Raw genomic sequence first — 23878 nt, 5'->3', positions numbered from 1 at the left:
TTTTTTTCTTTTTTTTGGTATTCTGTTGATTTATACTGAGCTGAAAGGCTGCTCAAAGAGGATTCAGAACTGGTTGCCTAGTATAAATGGGGTAAAGGATGACTTCACTGAGTAGACCTGGGCCCCATTTCATAAAGAGTTTATTTGATGACAGCTCTTTGCTGGAATGACTATTGTCATGGTAACGACAAGAATACAGCTTCCTGATTGGCTGTTTGCTGTGGAAAGTTGTCATTCCAGCAAGCGTTGTCATCCTAACATCTTTTATGAAATGGGGCCCTGAAGTACAGTAACTCAGGAGTGCAAAAGAGACTTGTAAAATGAGCTGGGTGCTGAGTGCCTTATCCCATCACCATGGTAACTCTTGTTTCAAGGTTTGCAAAAAATATAAAAAATAAAACAAAGAACTTGTACAAAAGGGAGGAGTATGTAATAGCTACTGCCAAAAAATTCCCAAGAGACTATCCACATTTTAGTTTTTTTTTTGCCAAATGGGAAGGCACATTGGTGGTTATATGACTGTTAGTCACAAACTGGTGGCATGGCATACTCACACAAGAGACAAATGGCTATGAAAACAGCATCGCACAGCTAGACGAAGGCCTCTAATGTCTTGCCTTCTAATGGAATGACACATCACTTTTGGTGGAGCAACATGACTTTGAATATAAACAACTCATTCTTCGCCCAAAACATGTATATATCCTACAGTTTCTTCTACACACACATAAGGATACACAAGACAGGCAGAAATATGCTATTGTATTTTGTAGTACATCATGACTATCACTCTAGATACATTTTGTTGAACATTTTCAGCATAATTCCTACATCTTATCTTGAGTTGATTTTGAAGATAAAATTATACAAATAAACAATTATGAAATCATTGCCAGATATCAAATAGAGTACCAGAGTGTGATGTCATAGCCATTCATCGCCATGGTAACTAGTTCGTATTAACCTCACCTGGCCCTAATGTTTATAACTATATGCCCACCTAGATATAAACTACAGACTGTGACATCATCACTTCAATACTCTATGATGTCAGATCACTTTTCTCTCTCTTTCTATTAGGTAAATAACATTTAACCCTTTAGCAACTGAAAATTCTGTACATAATGGCCTATGGGTCCCTGGAAGGATACAGCAATATTAATCTCATTTAGACAACTTTCTAAATGGTGTGAAATAGCTCACTGCACATTTATTTTTGTCTACTATACAGAGAAAGTTATGTTTATATGAAAGCATATTAAGACTTTAACAAAGAGAATAGTGTGTCACAATAATTCTGACATACTTTGTTGACCTTTGACCTCCTTCAAATTACATAATCATATATTCTACATGAAAACAAACAAAAAATGGTTAAGCTTAACACTATTCTTTAAAAAATGCACAGGAATCTGGGGCATTTGGGGGAGTCTCTAAGATGAGCAATTTCAGGCATTTTAGTTGCTAATGGGTTAAAAGGAAACTCCCATCCATGCTGACATCAACTTTCAGAAAGGTCTGAAGTTAAATGAGATTGAGAAGAAAAAGATAGTCTCATTACACTGGAAAATCATAGGAAAAGTGTGGAACGTCCACCTGCTGAAGATTATGCTCAAATTCTTTCTGTGGTCAAACAACTCTATTTAGTCCCACCCATTCACACTCAATGCGGGAGCAGTATTTTCACGGCCTCAGTCAATGCCACCAAAAATTGTGCATCAACTCTATAATTAGAGCGCTCGGGTTTCCCTAAACCACATGGATGTCAACCATCAGATGTACATAAAGGTAAAAGCAAAACAACAACAAATGAGTTTGGCCCTTTGAAGAGAACCAAATCCTGGCTTAGCAAAGTGGTGAGTATACCATGTACATGTCTTGAGTCATTCCCTGGGTCTCCTGGTAAAAGTGCATTGATATTATATCTATACCTGAGTTTACCTTGCTCCTTGCTGACATCATATCTTACATTGTAAATTCTCAAACTAGGATTGGCCGAGAACATCTCATGAAAAAAAAGTAGATACAGCATGATGAATAATTTTTACTTTACTAATATTTTAATATAATTTTTCAAAATAATGAGATATTTAGCTATTGATCTCTTTACACACACACGCACACACACACACACACACAATGCAACATTGCAATAAACCAGCCACAGGCACCTGGGCTGCACTTGCACTGTTATTTACATTGTACATGCATTGTACGGTAGCTGTATTTTTATCAAGATCTAGATTTTTTTTTCTCTTGTAGAATATAAATCAAATATATATGTCATGCACTCTGTTCGAGGTACTAGTTGAAATTATGGATTCTTCAGTGATTGGCATAGTTACTGTTTTCTTTGGGGCTGTACTCTTCAGAAAATAGTGCGATACCAGTCACCTAAGGTTCTGCAATTTCAACTGGAACCTCCCAGCGTATGGCATAATTGATTAATATTCATTTAACAAGAATCCATTAATGTTTGCATTACCGTAGTTCCTTTCACTCACTGTGTGTATATATATTTGTAACTATCAGAGGTTATAGATTATTCATGTGATATTCAATCAATTAATGGAGTTAAGTACTGTAAAAAGCTGCTATTTTTGCAAGGGTTTAACTTTTCACAAATTTAGCGAATTGCTTTTGGGCCGAGAAATTATCAACATGCGAATATATCGAAACCTGATGATTTATGGACAGGCATTATTGCATAAATTTACGATAGCCTTGGTGTCAAATCATAAAAATCAACATCTCAAGAAATTGTCTGTGACCTCATTTGTGAAGACATTTGTACGCAAAAATAACAACTAAGCACAGTAATCACAGTAATCAATTACAGTAATAACAGTAATAACAACTAAATTATCAATGATCAATATCTAATGGGTGATGCAATATGATTGATTTTCTGAAATATGTAATCATTTGCAAGTTTCTCATGAAGACGTCCTCATATTTCAATAGTAATATTTCATTTCATTTCATATATTTCATTTCCAACAAAATGTGACCGTGCACCTCAAAACGAACATAAAGTCGCACACACTGATTTAGCCTGAGGACTGAAAATAAGTGAAACGGGTCAACCTAGCCGAACTTGACTTTTTCATATTTTCTGAAAGAGCGGGTCTTCTTTTACATCATGCTAAAATTTGGTATCATAAAATGGGCAGGAAAGTGTGTTTTTTAGCAGTTTATCTCGAACATTTTTGGTAGAATAGTGTGATTAGGTGTGTCTTTAGAATCCCTTTTTCATTTCTGAAAAACCTTGTCCACACTCTTCACTTTCAACTTTAATAACTTTTGAAAAGATAGTGCTACTGCTGTGAAAGTTGACATCGATTATGGACAGAATGTGTTAATGAGGCACGCTTGATTTCAGTTTAATCTAATAATTCCTTCATTGTTGTTACTCTGGTGGTTTACTTCCTGTTTTTTGTCCCATTCATCGCACAGCCAGCACGGTTTGGTAAAGATTAAGCGCTTGAATAGACACTGTACTTTTCAGAGCCTCTTTTCTCAGTTCACACTTTTCCTGAGTTTGTGCTTTCTTTCCAATAATTAGATAGGTTAGGAGAGTCCATTTGATTTGAGTTATACATCATTTTAAAGCTTAAAGTCTGCTCTTTCAGAATATGGTCTTAAATAAAAATTCATGTCTGGCGACTTTTTGTTTGTTTTGAGGTGCAGGATCACAAATATGAATACAGCATGACATTTGCTGATATATAATTGTGAAAAATCAAAGAGGCTCATTTATCATAGCAATATTTTAATTCTGTCTTGATTTGATGGTTATATAGCATTGCCAAAAGGCTAATTGAAATATTAAGTTCTATGGTAGATTCAAATCATATGAATTTTCAAGCATTACATTAAAGATATCATACTCCTGGTAACACTTAAATTCTGGATAGAGCATACAAGTGATCTTGTGGCAAACATATCAGAAATATCATGCTTCACTGTTTTGGCAACATCTCTACCGCAATATCCTTTCCCAACAATTCTAAATCCAAGATCAAAGTTTTCCTTCACCCCAAAGTCCTGGGATCTCTTGTAGGATTGGCTGTTAATACAAAAGAGATCGGCCGATATGGACACGCAGTCATGATGTGCATTAGTCACACCAGATCAGGCCAACAAATTCTCTGTTGAAGGAAGGTGGATCACGAAACGAGGTGGGGGTGAAGGGGAGGGGCAGGACTGGAAGAGGGGGAGAGGAGAGGGAAACAGAGGTGACCATAAAGTGTGGAAAAAGCTTGAACTAGGTGTGCTTGTGTGTCATGGGCTCCAATCAATAAAAAAAAATTGTTACACTGAAAGTTACTTGTGGAAAATTCACTATTCAGAACTGGTTCCAAGAGGACTTAACAAGTTGAATTATTTATCTATATATATCTGATGTATATCTGATATCATCTTTACCAGAGTGTTTTTCCTTGAACAGGCAATTGGAACAAAGCGAAATGGAAAAGTCACAGTGTTGTTCAAAGACTCGGATATCTTATCTACAAATGTTGATATGAACTTTATACAACAAACAGGTGTAATAGATGTCTACAATGATCAGAACATCAGATGGAAAGGTAACAAGCATTTGGAAGATTATAAGCTGGCAACTTTTATTCACTGCTATTGATGACTTCTGAGAGTGTTTGACAGGTGAAAACTCAATAGTTGTTCCATGTTGGTCCCGCCAATATTTGCATTAACTTGGCTAAGTAACTGATTGTAACTGATTTGATCCATATCAGTATATCCTGACTGATGATTCATATAGAAAAATTAATTTGTACACTCCCATATGCTCTATAAATCTGGCTCACAAATCCATGTCTAACATATCAGGGGCAGATCCAGGAATTCTGTAAAGGGGGGGGGGGGCACAACTAATATTTCTGGTGCCACTTCCGGGTTTCATTTAATTTGTTTCTTTTTATTTCTTTTTTTTTTATTCCGTCACTGCATATCATAATGCATATAACTCAGTCAAAAATTCAGAGGTTTAACTAGTACTTTATTATCATGTGTGGCTTTAATTGACTTTAATATACACAAAATACAAAAAAAAGTTTAAAACTTATTGAGACAAATGAAATCAGCAATGAATATTTGATTATTAGTTTAACAAAGAGGAGCAGGTTAATTAAGCACTCAAATACTTATGTAAATGTAGGATCAAATAATTCAGTTATATCTGAATAAAATTATGAATTCTTTTGAAATTACTATCATAATAATAATGATTATTATTATTATCATTATTATCATTATCATTATTTGCAGATATATGCACAAAACAGAGAAGAAATGCTGGTCCTTGCATATGTTCCAAAAATATTTAAGCAGACAGAAAATGCTGCTATAGGTGATTAATCATTTCCACCCTCACCCTTTGCTTGACTCTAACTTTCTGGGCAAACTGGGGTTGGGTACTGGGTTTGAAAGGAGTAAAATGACTGAAATAGATCTGTTGAGGGACCTGCAAAATTCAAGGGTTGCTTTTTGGTAGGTTGCCCCATGGCTGTCCACAAATACAATGATGTCCTAAGAGCTAGGCTAATCTCTTTTTCTTTTCATATATATCTTCAAAGGTATTTGTAATGCCATCACTTTATCATGCATTCTCAACTATCATGCCGTCCTTGAATTAGAAAACATCACACCTCAGTTTATCATCACTATTTTTTTTTATAAACAACCCTTTGCATTCTTCATATTTTAAATTCACCCATGCCAATGCTATGTTTTTGTGTGCCATGCAGAAATTTGGACATGGTGGTATGAATGGATACTATTGGCATAGATACAGCTCAACACAAGTCCTGATACATTAGACTTTTATATCAGTTTTCCTGCCTCAATTGTATACTTGTGCAGGCAATAGGGCAAAATTACATAAATTAACATGATAGTGCATTATATCCTTGAATTAGCTGAGAGAAAGCCTAATATACAATGCTCCGATCCACAGCATTCATTTTGTACAATATTCCAAATAAAATACCAATATTCAGTGCTTGGGAGAAATGTTCAAACTTCAAAAACTTCAGCTTTACTGGTTCAAAATAAAAGCTGAGGCAAAATACGAATGTGTCAGTTTTAGAGTTGATTACTGCATGCGAATAATTGATATGTCAAAACCAGTCCTATGTAAATTTGCACTGAACATGTGGATCTGATACAATGCTGGACAGAGGCTAAAAAGAAAATGGGGGAAGATGCATCACATGAACTTTCCAATGGTATCTGGAACACTGACCTATTTCTGTCACAACAGAACAATAATTATACACAATACATTTTTTTTTTGGTCATTATGGGGTTATTTTTTTTTCCAAGTTGGCATTTCATGCAAACTGCGCATGATTTCTTTTGGATTCAGCATATCTCTTAACTAATTATGTCGACTTTTGAGAATATCTTTTTAGAGCTGTAGTTGGAGCCATTTTTACATGACACAGCACTTGGTCTAAAATACTAGATTTAATTATTGTTTCAGCCATGATTGAATGATGCATCATATCTACTTTATTGAGTTCTCTTTTCTTTACTCTCAGATTCAACAGAAAAAAAGACAAAAATAACCAAGGACTCCTTGACAAAATTCAAGGTCATAAAATTAGTATCTCTCCAGACTACAGGATTTACTGTTGCTTCCACTGCTTAACCCTTTGAGGACGAGCTGATTTTGCTACAACACGCATTTCCCATAGGCACTTTCCCGAGTATACTCGGGACTCCTCAACGGGTTAAACCAAAACTAAAAAGGAATTCAAGCATGGTTATTCAATTGAAAGAATACCTCTTTATCAACTATAAATAACATTGTAAAAAGGGAAATGCACGACAGGATGTGATAAATTACTAGATGCTCTTGATTGTGGGGCTCATCTTCTAATTGTAAAATGTGAAGCTATCATTGAATTCATGTATGGGGGGCAATACAGGACTTTTGTTAATGGTTGCCAACACAATGATTTTCAATGATTGATCAGGATAATTGACAATCTCTCATCACTATCATAATTGCCATCAGTATCATCAGTATCATTATTCATTATTATGATTATCCATATCATTATCATTGTTATCTCTTCTTATACACTCTTCTTGTTACTTGAATCAATATTAAACAGATTGTGAGTTTGTTACTGGCAAATCCATTGAAATGATTGATTGAATGATTTAATTGCCAGTCTACGGTAAGATCTATAGGACATAAGATTATAAGAATGCAAATAAAATGAATTGAATTGAAAATGAATTGAATTAAAATTGATATAAGAAAATAATCTATCAAGTTCTTCTCTCTTTTTTTTTAGCTACAAAATCAGGTTCCTGGAAGCCACAATTTTTTAATTTTTTTTTTTGTATTTTTGTATTTTTTCTTCGGGGGCGGGGGGGGGGGGGGGACATCAGCCTTGGAGATACAATGCATCAATGCTACTGTACCTAACTTGTTTCATGTGATATGCAACTTAAGTGTATACATTCATATATCCACATATAGTATGAGTTCTGTGTCAGAAAATGCTCAACATGCACACTTAATATTCTGCCAATCAACTTGTAACCATGGCAACATTCTTGAAGGTATCCCCCGAGTCATGGAGGAACTTGTGGTTATGACAACACAGTGCAAGTTGGTGATTCTGCAGTGGCTCATGATAATCCACAGGATGGCTAAGAATAGCATGAATAAGGTATGGAACAATGACAGGAAAATAAGCAAATATTGTACAGCAAGTGCACACAGAAAAAATGTTAAATATTATGAAAAAAAAAAAACAACTTATGATGTGATGACAATTACCAGCAACAAGAGTTTAAAAGCTATTCTGGAAAAATAACATCAATTGTACTGAAAATAAATATAACTACCAGTATGTATCTAGTAGCAACAATAGTGACACATTGTATCACTTAAATCTGTGAAATAGAAGGAAATGTACCATTAAAGTTTAGGACGTGACAGCACTTCTGTGTGTGGGTAGCAAGTAAAAAAATGTCTTGTAACTGTTGGGACTTAATTAACCTGGTTTGGTTTGTGTTGGCTTGGTTACAACTGTAAGAACAAAGCTGAGGTATGTAAATAACTGATTTTTTTTAAATTTTTTTTTTAAGCCTGAAGTTTGGCAAGACCAATGTGTAACTGGCACTACGAACAAGATGCATTGTTTTGTTTGATGGGGGGGGGGGGGGGTGTGGGGGTGATGTCAGAGGGCAAGGTGAGAGGGTCACCCCCATCACCTCCTTCTGCTTTCCAATCAGGAAAATAAATCTCCTTGGCTGGATTATTCATCAATTAGCAGGATGAGCCCCCAATAGAGGAAGTCCATTCTTACTGGCGTGAATCAATGCTGCGTACAGGACTGTTCGCAGGTAGGTACAAGTGACTGAGGTGTGCCCACATGTTGTCCTTCCATAGAAGAGGCAGCCCTTCCTTTACACAGCATACTTTTTTTTTCTTCCTAGGACTGAAGTGTCCACTTTCACATCATTGAATAAAGATATATGGACCCATTCAGAGTAATTAAATCTTTTTTTTTTACAGCCTACAGACTTTAAATGACAGATTTGCAAGGTGCAACACACACATACATGTACTAATGCCTTTACCTATGGACACTCACATCAGTGTCTCATCAATTAACACGGACAAAAGGTAAACTGCAAATGCATGAAACTATGTCCTATCAATGGATTGTGAAAACATCAATACAACCAAACAGCTGTTGCATACCTCTTTCTCAAGATGTCCCTGTTCATATCTGTATAAGATATCAGATACCAGTTTATAGCACACGTAACACGGCATTTTGTATGCTTTCCAAAGCTTTTAAGCACTGATAAAGGGAAAGAGGATATACTGGGAGTGTGTTTAGTGACTGATAATGGTATCTTCAGGCATGAAAGGTAGCACGAGTATAAGTTTCAAGGAAATGTGTCATCATGATAAGATGTTGAATGCAGCAACATTTTCAACATGCCTCAAGTCATTCTAATTAACCCGTTGAAGATGGACTGATTTTCTTATAACATGCATTTCCCATTTACCCCAGCGCGAGAACACTCAAAACTAGTCTTCAACGGGTTAAACACTATTCAACCTATTGCTTCTGACACTACTGATACCAGATTTACAAATGCAAGCTAATGCCACTGTTCCTCTGGATTTGATTTACATAACATGTACTTCGTTATAATCAGGAATACTTCCCCCATTCTCTCAACTGGCATAATCAGGAGTATTAACTAGTGAATTCTCTACTTCAGCACAAGAAAAATACAAACTTGAATGTATCCTATTTGTTTCTGGTGAATCCTGAAAGTATCCATAAGATACTGTAATCAAAATGGTGGGTGCATATTATCATCACACATATTGTGAAAACATGTCATGGGATCTTTTATGTTTAAACAGTGATAATGGTCTCATTTTCCCCCAGGTTATCTTTTTGGCATCCACTGGTATTATTCTCACAAAAGGTCTGGCCACAAAGTTACTAAAGCATGCCAGATTCCTAGTTATCAATTACACCTACGATAAGACATAAGTAGAATGACTTACTTTACAAATATGGATTTTTCTTCTTCATCATCATTATCACTATTATTATTATTATTATTATTATCATTATTATCATTGTTATTATTATTATCATTACTGTTATTACTATTATTATTATTATCATTACTATTATTATTATTGTTATTATTATTATTATTATTATTGTTATTATTATTATTATTATTATTATCATCATCATCATCATTATTATTATTATCATAATTATCATTATCATTATTATTATTATCATTACTGCACCACCTGGAGGGGGAAGATGGGGGAATCTCAAGTCCATGCTATGACCCATGGAACTTGCTCTGAGTGTTGAGATCAAAAGGGCAATGATAAAAAGCAGTCTATATCTGTTACATATAACAGACTGAATTAAAAGAAATTTCAATTCCAAGGTCAACTGCAATCACGCTAGCAAGCTCACACATCAGGCACTGCCACAGATGGTTCCTTTGCAATCACATTGGACAAGGGTCACCTCTACTCGCAGAAGGAGCCAAGCACTTACAGTTTATGGACATGCATTTGAGTACATACGGTAAAAGAGGGCAGTTTAGTGCTATGTGGCAGTTTTGGTACTATAAAGCTGCAGACACTTGGTGAATATTCCCGTGCCCCCCACCAATTTCAACCAATCAGAATCAAGGATTCATCAAATGAGGTATATAATGGGAACTAACACACTTCTTCTAAGGATTCTAAAGTAGGGTGTCCTGCTTCAATGAGCCTAGAGTCTACCGGTAATCCACAATACCACATCTCTGTAGCTTTAAAGGTGTGCTTGCTACATTAGTCATCATTTTCAGCCAGAGTAAATACAGATACTAGATCTGTCCAAACCACTGGGATGAACTGCAACCCAGGCCTACAATTGTACGTCGTCGACGCGAAGGTTGACCACAATGAAGGCACATCCGACCTGGCCTTCTCCCTCAGAAGATTCGTGGCTGGCCTCTGGAGTATCATATGACAGTTACGTGAATGTTGGCATTGAAATGAAAGGAGAGAGGGTCGGTCATGTCTACAATGTGTATACAGTGTGTATCTGGAATATTACATTTGAGGGCATACAGCCAATTTTCATGATCCATGCTTGGAGATGAACAGAATAATTTTGAGGACAGAGAATGAAGTGATAATTTCTTGTGCATTGTTATACATGTATGCCCAATAATTTGTAACATGAAATTCTGGATTTGTTTGTACATTCAAAACATAAGAATTGAATTTCTCTAATTTTTTTTCTTTGCTTTAAATGTTATCTCTATCCCCATTTGCAATTTGGTTATTCTATAATAAACATTTGTATTCATAAATGATTATTTTGTTTTATTTCAGTCTCCTTCAGAATTAATACTGATTTACCATGGCAACCAAAAGACAGTCAATACAAGGCTCAACATGAGTTGTGGCCAGGGGCCAATAAAAAAAAAAAAGAATGTCCGGCTGCCACTTTTCTAGAAATTATAGACTATAGTGGCCTAATTGGGCCACAAAAACTTGTGAGAGTGTACATTGCTTTCATGTGTTTTTATCATCAAGAAAAGAAGAGAATAACTCTTGGCTAAGTGCTAAATAACAACACACATTTCAGCTAGCTGTCCCAACCAGGGTTGCCAGATCGCCACTAGTCTGCATCACATGGCCAATTCAGTCAATTTTTTTGACCTAATTTGGCCAGACTATTTTTTTCTCATGATAATGGCCAAATTTATCCAGTTAAAACTATTTTTACATCACATGCACACAATTATACCCCATTTCTACAACATGCCAATTATTTCAATCTAATCAATGCACACCTTCTTGGGCTTATAAAGATCTCTAATTTGACAATTAAAGCAATTAATATTAGTGCAAAGTGGATGTTGCAAATACTGGCTGATAATCAACCAAATATGGTAGACCTACTTTGAACAGCTACAAAACAGACAAATATATTGGCATAAAAACATAAATGATGGTTTCGAGAATGTAAAAGTATGGTTGGTCAGTCATGATATAAGGTAAAAATGACTCAATAATTTCTTTTTTACAAAACAAATAAGATATATAAAATCTCATACCACATTATTGACCTTTGCTTTTCTTACACACAGAGAAATTACGGTTCTAATTTGCACCCTAGAGGGTGCATATCGTTGTAACACCAGCGGCTCCATTTAGGGTTCTATTTTTGGGGGTGCTTATTTAGCACCCTATATTTAACACCATATATGGTGCATATTTGCACCCCTCCATTGGGTTCCCTTTCTGCACCCAATAGGGTTCATATCGTTGTAACACCAGCGGCTCCATTTAGGGTTCTATTTTTTGGGGTGCATATTTGCACCCCTCCATTGGGTTCCCTTTCTGCACCCCATAGGGTGAACAAAAATTCAGGTGCAAATTTGCACCCTTTCTGGTTCATATCGTTGTAACACCAGCGGCTCCATTTAGGGTTCTATTTTTGGGGGTTCTTATTTAGCACCCTATATTCAACACCCAAAAAGGTGCAAATATAGACCTCTATGCAGGGTTCCTCTTCTGCACCTCATACCTGCACCCATTATGGTTCATATTGTTATTGTTGTAATTTTGCACCCTATGGGGTGATAAAGTCACCGCAATATAGGATGCAATACAATTTGCACACGTCTCTATATAGGGTTACCTTTCTGCACCCCATATGGTGAAAATTATAACCTTTTTGTTAAAACCAAAATTATATACTGGATGCCTTCACTAACTTCACAAACAATTACCTAAGGTCTACTGGATGCCTTCACTGACTTCACAATTAACTAAGGTAACACTCCAGACATGAAGCAAAATAGCATGCATACAGTAGATTTACACACAGTTTCTCAGTCAATTAAATCCACAATCTTTCGAAAACTGAAGTCAGAGACTTCAATTCAACAACAAATAGAACATAAACATGATGAATACAGTGCATACTTACATATAGATTATTAACATTTTAATATATGTCTCATGGAAGAGGGACAAGTTAACAGCGATTTTCTTTTTCATGGTTTACTTTAAAGTGAACATGAAATATACATTGTATTTCTACAAATTCTAATACGAGATGCATATTTTGTCATAAAAAGGGCAATGTAAATCAAAAATGTATGAAATTTGGTCAGTGCATTGAATAAGAAAGATAATATTCGTTCTTTCCATCACATGATTATCTTTTCTTCTTTTAAAGGAAGTTACCACATTGACAAAAAGCACTAATTCTTTTTACTCAAAAAATCCCTGAAGCTTGCGCAGAGTAATAGTAAACTATGTGACAAATATCTTTCACATTGTCCTTCTACTTCTAGAATGGATCATAGATATGCACCTTGAATTTACCGGTACATCTTACGGTAATCAAAAGCACCTTTATGACGCTCTTAGACATTAACAGCGATATGTCAACTCTGATTTCTGGTACACAAGTTATTGCCAAAACAATGAAGGGTATGGCAAAGTTCTGTCATATATATTTGAAACTCACTACTTGTACTGACATATTCCATCCAATTCCAAGCTTGAGAGCTTGCAAATGTGCCCCATTATACAACTAGTATACTTCACATTTTGTTTTTCATATATAATTACACCAATGATAAGAAAGGTGAAAAAAGAATTAAAAAATGAAGAATGCACATCTAAATTTGGTTACTTTTTTTATGCACACAGCTAAAGATATGTCCCAGTTATAAATCTTGGGCAGAATAGCACATCTGAAAACACTTTTCATTGCATCAAATTAACATTAACAATTCCACAGAAAATGTTAATTCAGAAAGGGAAAATAAGGTTAACCAATCAGTGGTATTACAAACTGGACATAAAGAGGAAGGAATATGTCTTGTGAGACAAGTTTAAAAACAATTTTTTTTTTTGATACATTGTGGTTTTTTTTTCAAGCGATGGAAACAAGAAGCACATTGTACTCAGTAGACCATAAATATAATTACACAATGTATGCAGTTTAGCCCCAACATTCAAAATATTGTAAAGAGCAGTCGATTTTTCACATTCATAAAGCAGGTATTGGTATTGGCACCATCACAAGCATAATGATCAGGAGCAAAATATATTTTTATTACTATTATTATTAACATCATCATTATTATCATTATTACTATTACCATTAATATTTTACAGATTTATGATCATGCATGAGAAATACCTCAAGTGTTGATGTATACAGTCTCACAACTCTTCCAATCATTTTAACACTTAATTTTCACCAAACCTTACACAAATATATCAGCACTTTATACAACCTACTTAAAGAAAGCTTAAAATTATAATCAGAGTTAGAGGGCAAGTCCACCTTCATATAGACCTACATGTGGATTGAGTGAATGCGCTGCAATAAGCCAGTCCGGAGATAGCTCATGTGCACAAAGGTACAAATGACCTTTCATTTTTCTCAGTTGGTTAGGCACTTCACTCAACTCAAAGTGACATAATGCAGCAGCTTGCCCACCATAGCCATTTATGGAACTCATATTCAAAGAAAGAATGAACCTAACCAGTGTAGATGAAGTGACCAGTATGGTTCGTCAATCAACACTTAGGGAATCATCTATTTTATCAAGTGCTGTTTTGAATATGTTAACAAACTTTTTTTGTGTGTTAACATTGCCAAATACCAGGCTTGCTGTCAAGTGGATGTACTGGCAGGCACCATTTATAAGGATTCCATGAATAATCCTAGCATTACAGATGCTTATCTCAGTGAAATTAAAAAAACAACCTGTCTCTCGGTACAAATAACCTTTTTTTCGCACATGCTCAAACTGGTACCCCGAACTGGCTTATACGATTAGAACACATCAGTAAAAAAATTGAAAAGCGGACATTCAATTCAAAGTTAATAATCTTTAAATCCTTTGTGCAGTCGCATGCGTAAAACAATTCAAGAAAAACCTAAAGAGAATTTCACATTTCTTTTCTCTTAGGAAAAACATGCACATTTCCTCGACAAGTCACTGACGTAAGGGCAATGATAATAGTTTCTGCCTTCTTAAAGAGTGAAGTCCAGTGTTCTTTTATATGCAAAAAAAAGTAGATATGATATGTTGAGTTTTCTCAGGTTTTGGAACAAACTCTATTTTTCAATCCTTATATCATACATAAAGGGTTTGTGAGAAAATCATGCTTTTGTCAAGTGTCACAAAGCTACTCCACTTATGACATTGCATTGCCAGAGATTGCCCAAAATTGACATACATTGTGTGGCTGTCTACTACAAAAAACATCAGGCGACTTATTTTTTTTTTTTGTTCTCTACTTAAACAATCAATTCAAAGTGTGCAGGTGTTGTTGAAGCACTGAGGCTATCGATGGTGAAGAAATATCCAAAATATGAACAATACAAACTAACCCTATGTAGTATGAAATATAATGGAAAGCATACTTTGAGTATTTTATATCCATTAGCAGATTCATATTTTCATCCATAATCCACCCTCCCCCCCCCCCTAAAAAAGAAGAAGATAAAAGTGAATAGAAGTCAAGTTCTCTTAAGTTCGTTCTCTTGTATTTTTCTATTATATATTTCTTTAGAGTATTCTTGTAAATATTCAAGGCCAGTGCATTCTAAGAAAGGGAATAACCTGACAACAGTTTAAAAGACAGAATAAATAGTTATCATTATCTATGAAATTAAACATTTTCACATATATTTTGCAAAAGAAAAAATGCTAATCTTCATTTCATGGAGTGGCTTCATGCTCACCCTCGGCTAAAAACAGGGAGTTGATTACTTTCTGGATTAAAATGGAAAGATGTTTCTAGAGCCGTGGTGTTTAGCAATTCTAATGGGGGGGGGGGGGGGGGGAGGGGGGAGATTCAATGTGACCCGTCTCAAATTTTATATGGTTTAAACATACATGACATATTATAGGAGTCTCATTATTATGCCTCCGCCCTGAATGGTGCCGGAGGCATATGTTTTCAGGTTGCCTGTCTGTCTCCCAGTCTGTACGGATGTATCTACGGAAAGATTGATGGGCTTTCATCAAACCTGGTTCAGGGATACTACATGATGCTGATGATCTTATTGGCTTTTGGACTATATCTGCTAAAAGTCAAAGAAAATTTGAAAATAACTTTTTTGCTACTTCTCTAGTCAGGGAATCGGTGTACTCGTGTGTACTGGTTGGTTGGCGCATTCAGTTGGATACAGCAAGGTTTCATCCTCTGCTTTCACAGGAAAGCCGACTCCCAACTTCTTGTTCTCGTAGTCAAGGTATATCTGCTCCTCTGCTTCAGCAACCTGCAGCTTGGTCTCATAGCTAATCTCATCTTACGCTGCATAAGTCGAAACTCCTCGAGCTCTAGTTTTTGATGCGTTTCTATAGCAGCTGCTTCAGCTGCCAAATAGTATGCCCTTCAGGCCATCACTCTCAGAAGAACTGGCATGGCTTCCACACTGACTCAACGAGGAACCAGGATTGACATCCTGAACATCTTCCATCTCCAGCTCTGGCATCCTATATGGCTCACCAGTCTCTCGAGGTTGACCTGCATCACTCATCCTGAAGACCATTATTGAACTTGATGCATAGCGAACTCGATGATAAATAATCAATCAAACACAGGTCCCTTTGGCCCAGTATGAGACCAAGCTAACACCATGCATCAGCATGGATCAGCAAGGTTCAACCTGTAATTGAATAAAACAAAGTTCAACATACAATCAATATTGGAATAGGCCTACATGTATCTACCTGCTAAAGTATGGGATCAAGTGGTTGTACTTCTGAAGTGATTTACCGTTTACATTACATACCTTGTTTGTGTGACTTATTTTATGTCATGTCTAGCACATGCAACTTCTCCAGTGGATATTATCTAAATTCACATATCGTGTATCATTGCTTATGCTCTGTGACTATGGCATTGCTAATTTATAACACACATTCTAGTTTCATTGATAGACAACAAGGAGTTAAGGCCAACCTAAATTTTCTGACTTCCCATCTTCATACATGTCTTAAATTCTCCTAAATGAACCAGGAACACTATTTTTCTTCATTAGGCACATCATACATGCATACATCGTTCTTTCTGTCAACTTCACAGAAACCAATATCCAACTGAGCCTCAACTCGGCTCAAACGTAATAATTCCCATTAACGAAAATGATGCGACTATATCCGGTCACCTATTTACGTACATACCTTGGTAACTGCGTCCAGCAGCCCCATACGCATAGCGTAATTACGCTATGCATATGGGGCTGTTGGTCGTAGTTAGTACCTTGGTTGAGGCTTTCCGTATTACCGTGCACTTTCATTGACTTATTCGCTATGCTTTACTGTAGGTATGATCGCACTTCTGACATGTTAGTACACATGTACCTCGATACAACTCTTTCGCATCAGTTTTCACCACTCAGCATTCTATGAGCATAATTCACACATATCATCATCGATTACTGTGAAATATTTTCAACGGAATTACAGTACAATTATCTACTCACAACGTTTGGCTCATCAAAAAGATTAATTCATCACCCCAACCTCACGGTCGTCTGTCCATTCCAAACGAGGAACTTCAGTAGTATGCACGTACGTATACCGCGCGACCTACGGCGTGGCGTGCGCATGCAATTTTAGCTTTGCCATTGACCAAGTGCTCAACGGTCCACGCGTGCACGCATAATACGTGTACTTGTACTCGTTTGCTTTCTCTCTATGATAACGTCATTGAAATGATATTCTTGATCCCGGTGCGAGAAGAAAAAACAAATGTTTAATTCAAGTAGTAAATTTTTTAGTACAGTATTACTGATGACACTGTTACTCTTTAACAACGTGTAGTTATATTTTCAAATAAAAATATACGATAATATCCAAAAATAGTGTGGCATTTTAAGCAAACACCATTCAACACCCACATGTCAGCTTTCGGGAAAGACTATGGAATGGTTCCAAATTCGAACCCTTAAGACTTGGCTCCCTTTAGGGTTCGGATTTGCACCCCTACATCCATCCCGAACCCTATAAGGTGCCACGTAGTTAGATTTGCTCGTAGGGTGAAAATAAGAACCCTAAAAGAACCCTAATTTCTCTGTGTGTACTTTCTGAGTAAAAATGACCCTTAAATTGAATTATGGCAAAAGAAAAAAAAAACTTGAAAGGATATTTTCCTGTTCTTTAACCTTCCAGGTAAAATGCAACGCATGGCCAGCTAAGAATTATCATAATCAAAAGAGCTAATATAAAAAGTAGTTCTACTTTTTTCAGCATCAATTTGCAACAAAAAAAAAAGAAAGAAAGAATGCTAGCAAACCTCAAGGATTTATGGAAGTAACAGTTGCGACTTCAACACTTTTCTAATAACTGCATACTACAGTTTGCGTAAAATTGAAATGGACATTAATTGCCGATAAAAAAAGGCACAAATCTTTCCACACTTCAGGTTCATGAACAAAGATTGTCGCAGTGGCCTGAGAACAAGGTAGAATTCATCGTTGGAGTCTGAAGTCATATCAGATCTGAGAATGAGATACTAAAAATGCGAACTTCTCTGACCGGGGAGGGAGAGGGTGAGGGAAACTGGCATATTTCCTCCTTCAGGAATTAATTACAATGCTTCCGTGAGATGAGGGACTTTAAGGACACGGCAGAAAGAGGCAAATCAGATGCTGTTTTGTAAAAAAAAAAAAATGTAAGAAAAGAAAAAAAAAACTTTGATGTGAACAGGGATGAAGAAATGGCAATCATGTGCTAAGGCCACTTACAGGAGATCCAAAGCTAACCACTATAAATAGGGAAGTGTGCATCCATGAAAGTTCCTTGGGGCAGACTAGTTTTTCTGTGCTTTACAACATATTTGATGAAAAAGTTACAACTGAAAATGAAGCCTAGCATTTAGATATCCAGACCTGTGGGAAAAAAAAAAAGAATCCTGGAGGGTAAAAATAATGCTGACACCCCCAAATACATGAAATTATAGCAAAAAGTAGCACATAACAAGATGACACACACACAGGAAAGAGCATGATGGGGTACAGGTCACTTCTTTGATATGAGCTTAAAGACATGGAAATTGCCTCTCTACTCCTTTAAGTTTTTGACATGAGTAAGAACAGTAAATGGAAAAACACACAAAACAGTCTGGGTGAAACAATTTGATATGACTGATATTGTAGTAAATGCTTATCCCTATGATGAAGCATGTGCTGTTTAATACCAGCCACAAATAAAGAAAATAACGTCCATATACTTCAGAAAAATATTCTTTTGAAAAGCTTTTCTTAACATGACACCAATGATACTTTTGTGGAGCATATTCTTCAGCGGTAATTTTCATGTCCGAGAGGTGTAACTTCAGTCTACTTCTGACTACTGGTAGATATATTGATCTTCAATTGATGACTTTTTTTTCTATATTTCTCACTGCATGACAAGTGCGTGTCAATGAAAGGTTAAAAATTATATTATAGTAATCAAAACTACGTAAAGGCGTCAAAAATGAATCTTTATGAATCTCTATCTAAGAGGTGTCTTCTAAGACCGCTTCCTATTCCAATAAAGAAGAATCTCTTTCAATAAAGTGATAGTGTTCAGGGAAATGGTGCGACATGTATCAAAGAGGAGAGATATCAATCCAAGATTTTTAAAGGAAGACTAGCAATAACAAAGCCAATGTATGGACATAACTAAATTGACTGTCCTACAGGCATGTTAATCAAACACTGTCCTTCATGATATTGATAAATAAGATATATTGGTGAAGCAAATCTGTATGAGTTATGTGCATGACACACCCTCAGTTTTATGCATTGCCACACTTGTAAGCTAATTCTCTTTAAAGAAGATTGTTTAGACAGAATTGATAAACTGAATCAGAAGTATGCTGATGCATATATTGACATACATTGTAAATACTTAATTCTACAATCTCTATCTCTCTTGCGGGGGGAAAATGCTTTTTCAGGATAACTCATAGGGTGTAATGTCCATTTGCATGAAACAGAAGGTGTCGAAGCATCTGTTCTTTGATTCATGCCTTGCCATGCTACCTTTCAGACAGCACTCTCTATGCAACACGCTGCCATGAGCGTGCCACAGTCTGAGACACACAACGGTGTTGGGCTCTGTCATTGGGCAGACAACTTCCTGACTAATTTCCTCTGGAATTATTATTTTTTTTCTCCTCCTTGAAGGAAGGGGACGAAAGGGGGTCCAGGTTTGCCTCTCCAAGCGAGGGCGCTTGTTGTGGAGGGGGATTAGCACTCTTCCTGTTCCTGGAAATAGAACCAGGTTCATTGGAGGATGCCAAAAATGTGTCATTTCTTCCCCGAAAATCTATGCTAATTAGCTTGAACTCCAATCATCATAAGCTGTAATGAGAAGCTCGAATTATTTTTTTTTTGTGTAATTTTGTGAATGGTCTAAAAATGAATTATGTAACATTGCCTTGAAAGGATCTCCGGCTCAACTTTAGATTGATATTGTCTTACAGAGTATGTGAATTTGTGTGTGGGTGTCAACAATATGTATCATTATACAAATTTGCAGCATCCTACTCACATGTAGCTCTTCCATAAGTTGCAATCATATTCATCCACTCTCACAAACTGTCCACATTTTTATGTGTGTAAGATCTATAATAGGTATACTTTGGAAACTTCAACAGCTGGCTGGAGTATTTTCTTGCCCGAGATCACTGTACGTGCTTCTTTCTCAAATGTTATCAATCAAAGCTTTGTACTGTCCCTCTTGCAAACTTTTATCAATAAAACTTTACAGCTATGGGATTATGGCTGTTTCACTTTTCCTTTCTGTATTTATACCTTTATTCCCATCTCTAGAAACAGTATTATGTTTACTTTGTGTCAAACAATATATCTGCTCTCCAAAATTGGTAATATTCTCTCATTCTGGGATCCTACCACCCTATATGATTTCATTTTCATGTAGGTTCTATATTAAGTTTTCTCTTGAATTAACCCTTTGAAGACGAGTCCCATGTATACTTGGGCAGGTGTCTATGGAAAATGCATGTTGTAGTAAAAATCAGCCTGTCCTCAATGCGTTAAATTGCTTTATCACTGCATGACATTAATTAGCATAATACAATCACATCATGTATTTCTTCCTTTTTTTTGTAATGTCATAAATATACAAATTATGTTTTTTAAACAGTTACAAATATTACATGATGCATGAAATATGAAGCATGACAACAATAAATTGAAGTCGAATTTAAAAAGACAATGGTAAATGAGCAAGCGAGTTTCTCAAAAGTGATACACATACGCATATATCAGAGATATAGTATTGCATTAGATAAGCGTCCGGCTTACAAAGTCTAACTTTTGATTTGACTATCTGAGATAAATATCTCATCTCTAAGTTCAGCAAAGTTCTTACCACTTTGACTTTGTGGAACAGACAGAGGAAAGACAGGATTCCTGTGAAATGTTGCAAAATCACCCATCATTGCATGCAACATTGAAAAGCTATTGTTCATGAGTAATTTTCTTTTTTTTTTTTACATTCACTTATAGTAGATCTGTATTTTGTGGGTATCTTTCAATACCAAAAGAGACATCGCTTATAATGAAGTCCTTGGAGTGGCAGTTTTCATTCATTTTATCAAAATTTTGTTAATAGCTATTAAAACAATAAAGTATATGAATATATTATATAGATCTACATGATAATTTTGGGTCCTCAATTTGTACTTTTTTGTAATGAAATTTTCACTTTAACTTTGTTCATTATACTGAGAGTGCACTGTAGATGATTTTCCTACTTCCTACAAGCAAACATGAAGACTATGATTTACACTATGGCTTTTGCTGACATTTGTATATGATATTTAAATTTCAGAGATCCCATGACAATTACCACTGAATTGCTTCCAGTGGATTGGATGTTGATAACTCCATGTCACTGTAAATATGAATATGAGGAGTTGGAGTCATTGTATGGCCTGGATTGGGAAGGGCAGGCCTGCCTTTTTGCCCACATTTCTTTTTCACAAAACCTCTGACAAGGTGCTATATTTGTTAAGCACTTGCCCGATTGCCCAGGGCAAGTGAAAATCAAATTCGGGCAAGTGTTTTTGAACAATGAGATCAAATGCTTGCCCAAATTGGGCAAGCAAAAAGTTTTAAAGCCACCCTAAATTTTCACTTATTCCCCCCTACAAGCCCACATAATCAACCATACAGAAGCTCAAAGATAATGGCTGTTTAGTGATGCAACACACTTTATATCTCATTTCAGCAACTTTCCAACACTTTATAAAGAAGCCCCAATGCAGTGCAATTGCAACACTTGATCGGACCAAGTTTGCTACTCCATTTAAGCGTACGAATCAATGTGTACTGTTTATTCAAATTATTGTGTTTTATTTAGCCCTTGACTAACACATGATTTTCCATATTATTTCATTATATTTTGGACTTTCTTTTTGGGCAAGTAAAATTAATATTTCAATTTGGGCAAGTGTTTCACGACAAATTTGAAAATCTGCTTGTCCGACTGAGCAAGTGGTAAAATAAAGTTATGTAGCACCCTGCACTGAGACAAAAAAAAAAGTAATGTTCTCTTCATATACCGGTACTTACTTGATGATTACATTGACATTGTAGTACAACTTAAATCATCTCATCATGAACACAGCATATAATATGCAGGTTGATCATAATAATTCAAGATTTCTTGGTCACGATGGTATTTGCAAATTTTGTTGTAATGGACCCCTGCAGTCCATTACTTTCAAGAAAGGTACAAGTAAGTTGTATGGTAAGCTTCTACACATTGAGACTTCCCAAATGACCAACATGAAACAAATAGACCTACAGAGTAAGTGAATTAAGTCAAAGAGAGCATTGGTGTGAAAGCTTCAAAGGGCACTAATTTGTAAACGACATGCAAAGTACAGGCACTGATCTTGGATACACATACACTACCCGTCACACAGTAGTCCCTTTGGCCTGAAGGAGGGAGTCAGCTGGCATTAGTCCCACCCAAAAGCTCGCGGTTAACCAGCGAAAACGAGCCACTTCATCGGTCGCTAATTCGCCTCGGCGGATCTCGTCAAACTTGCTTTCTCACCCTGACTCCTGCCGCTTTTGCAGACACGGGCATTACCTGTCACCTGTTCTGATCTGCCTAGAAGTACTATGCACACATCCCTCTGTCAAGGGCTAAACACAGCACAACACTGACAGCGTGCATGTTCTATGCACAAACCTGGCACATTGTATACAACGAAAACACAATTGATCCCAGGAAAACAGTACGTGCCAATGATAACGATACTGGGTATGCAAAGCATTGATATTGATTTGTTCAGCATATGAAGGGAAGGTGATGATTAGAAGAAGCTCAGTTTTTTCAACATTATAACATTTCCTTCTTAATGCCATTTTATTCATCCCCCCCCCCCCCTCCCCGGGACAGGTAATAAAACTGAATTTACCATTGCTCATAGTTCTGCTATTTAAAGAAAAAAAATCAGCAAGACCATGTCACCAAATTGAAGCAACATGGGTACAGCCTTAATCTCTGAGAAGCTACACTGTATTGATAAAACAAACAAACAAAACAAAACAAAACAATCAAAACTTCTTAATTTCATGAATGATAAATATGTGACTATTTGATTTCAGTGTCTACATCAGTCACAAGATATTACCAAAAACACCTAGAGCAAGTTCCAGACAATAGTTGGGCTTAAAAGAAAAGAAGAATGTCCTTGTGTCATTCAGGTGCACAGATGGCTAACCCAGTAATTCATCCCACGAGACCTTTTTTCCCCAGTGACACAACACATGTTTCTGTCCCTCCCTCTTCCGACAACATGCAGCACTTAATGTGTAATTCACACTGAATCAGTGCATGGCACCTGGGGATGAGCAAGATGTACACAGCACCAGATAGTCACCTGTTGATGTACTGTCCATTCCACAAGGTCCCAACCTCTCTACCCACATGCACAGGCTCTATGGAATGCAACAGTCTAACCCTCTGAACACCATCTTTTAGGAACTCCATAAACATTCTATGTAACACAAATTGCCAGTGGTTATGACACAGTTAAATGAAGTTACAGCTCTCCATTTGCATGACTTTCTAACGTCCACATCACAATAGGCGACGCTACAACTTGATAATTAACCCGTTGAGGACGGACTGAACACGCATTTCCCATAGACACTTGCCCGAGTATACTCGGGACTCGTCCTCAACAGGTTACACATTCAATCAGAATGGTAGGCCTCCCCCCTGAAAATGGACTGACTAGCTTTTTGTATACACAGATGATAAA

At 36.3% G+C, this 23878-nt stretch overlaps 1 protein-coding gene across 1 annotated transcript in view; it reads right to left on the bottom strand.

Moving 5' to 3' along the window:
- LOC139738911 (uncharacterized) overlaps positions 1-23878 on the bottom strand; it is a 194071-nt gene that overhangs the window by 167353 nt on the left and 2840 nt on the right. Inside the window, exon 2 of the mRNA XM_071649539.1 lies at positions 2346-2366. Within this exon, the coding sequence (XP_071505640.1) occupies positions 2346-2366 (21 nt within the window). The remainder of the gene's footprint in view (positions 1-2345; positions 2367-23878) is intronic.

Source organism: Diadema antillarum, unplaced genomic scaffold, assembly GCF_040938485.1.
Source record: "Diadema antillarum isolate AM-2024a unplaced genomic scaffold, OU_Dant_1.0 seq00000773_RagTag, whole genome shotgun sequence".
NCBI lineage: Eukaryota > Metazoa > Echinodermata > Echinoidea > Diadematoida > Diadematidae > Diadema > Diadema antillarum.
The sequence above is the reverse complement of the archived record's forward strand: the minus strand, read 5'-3'. Positions and strand labels throughout refer to the sequence as shown.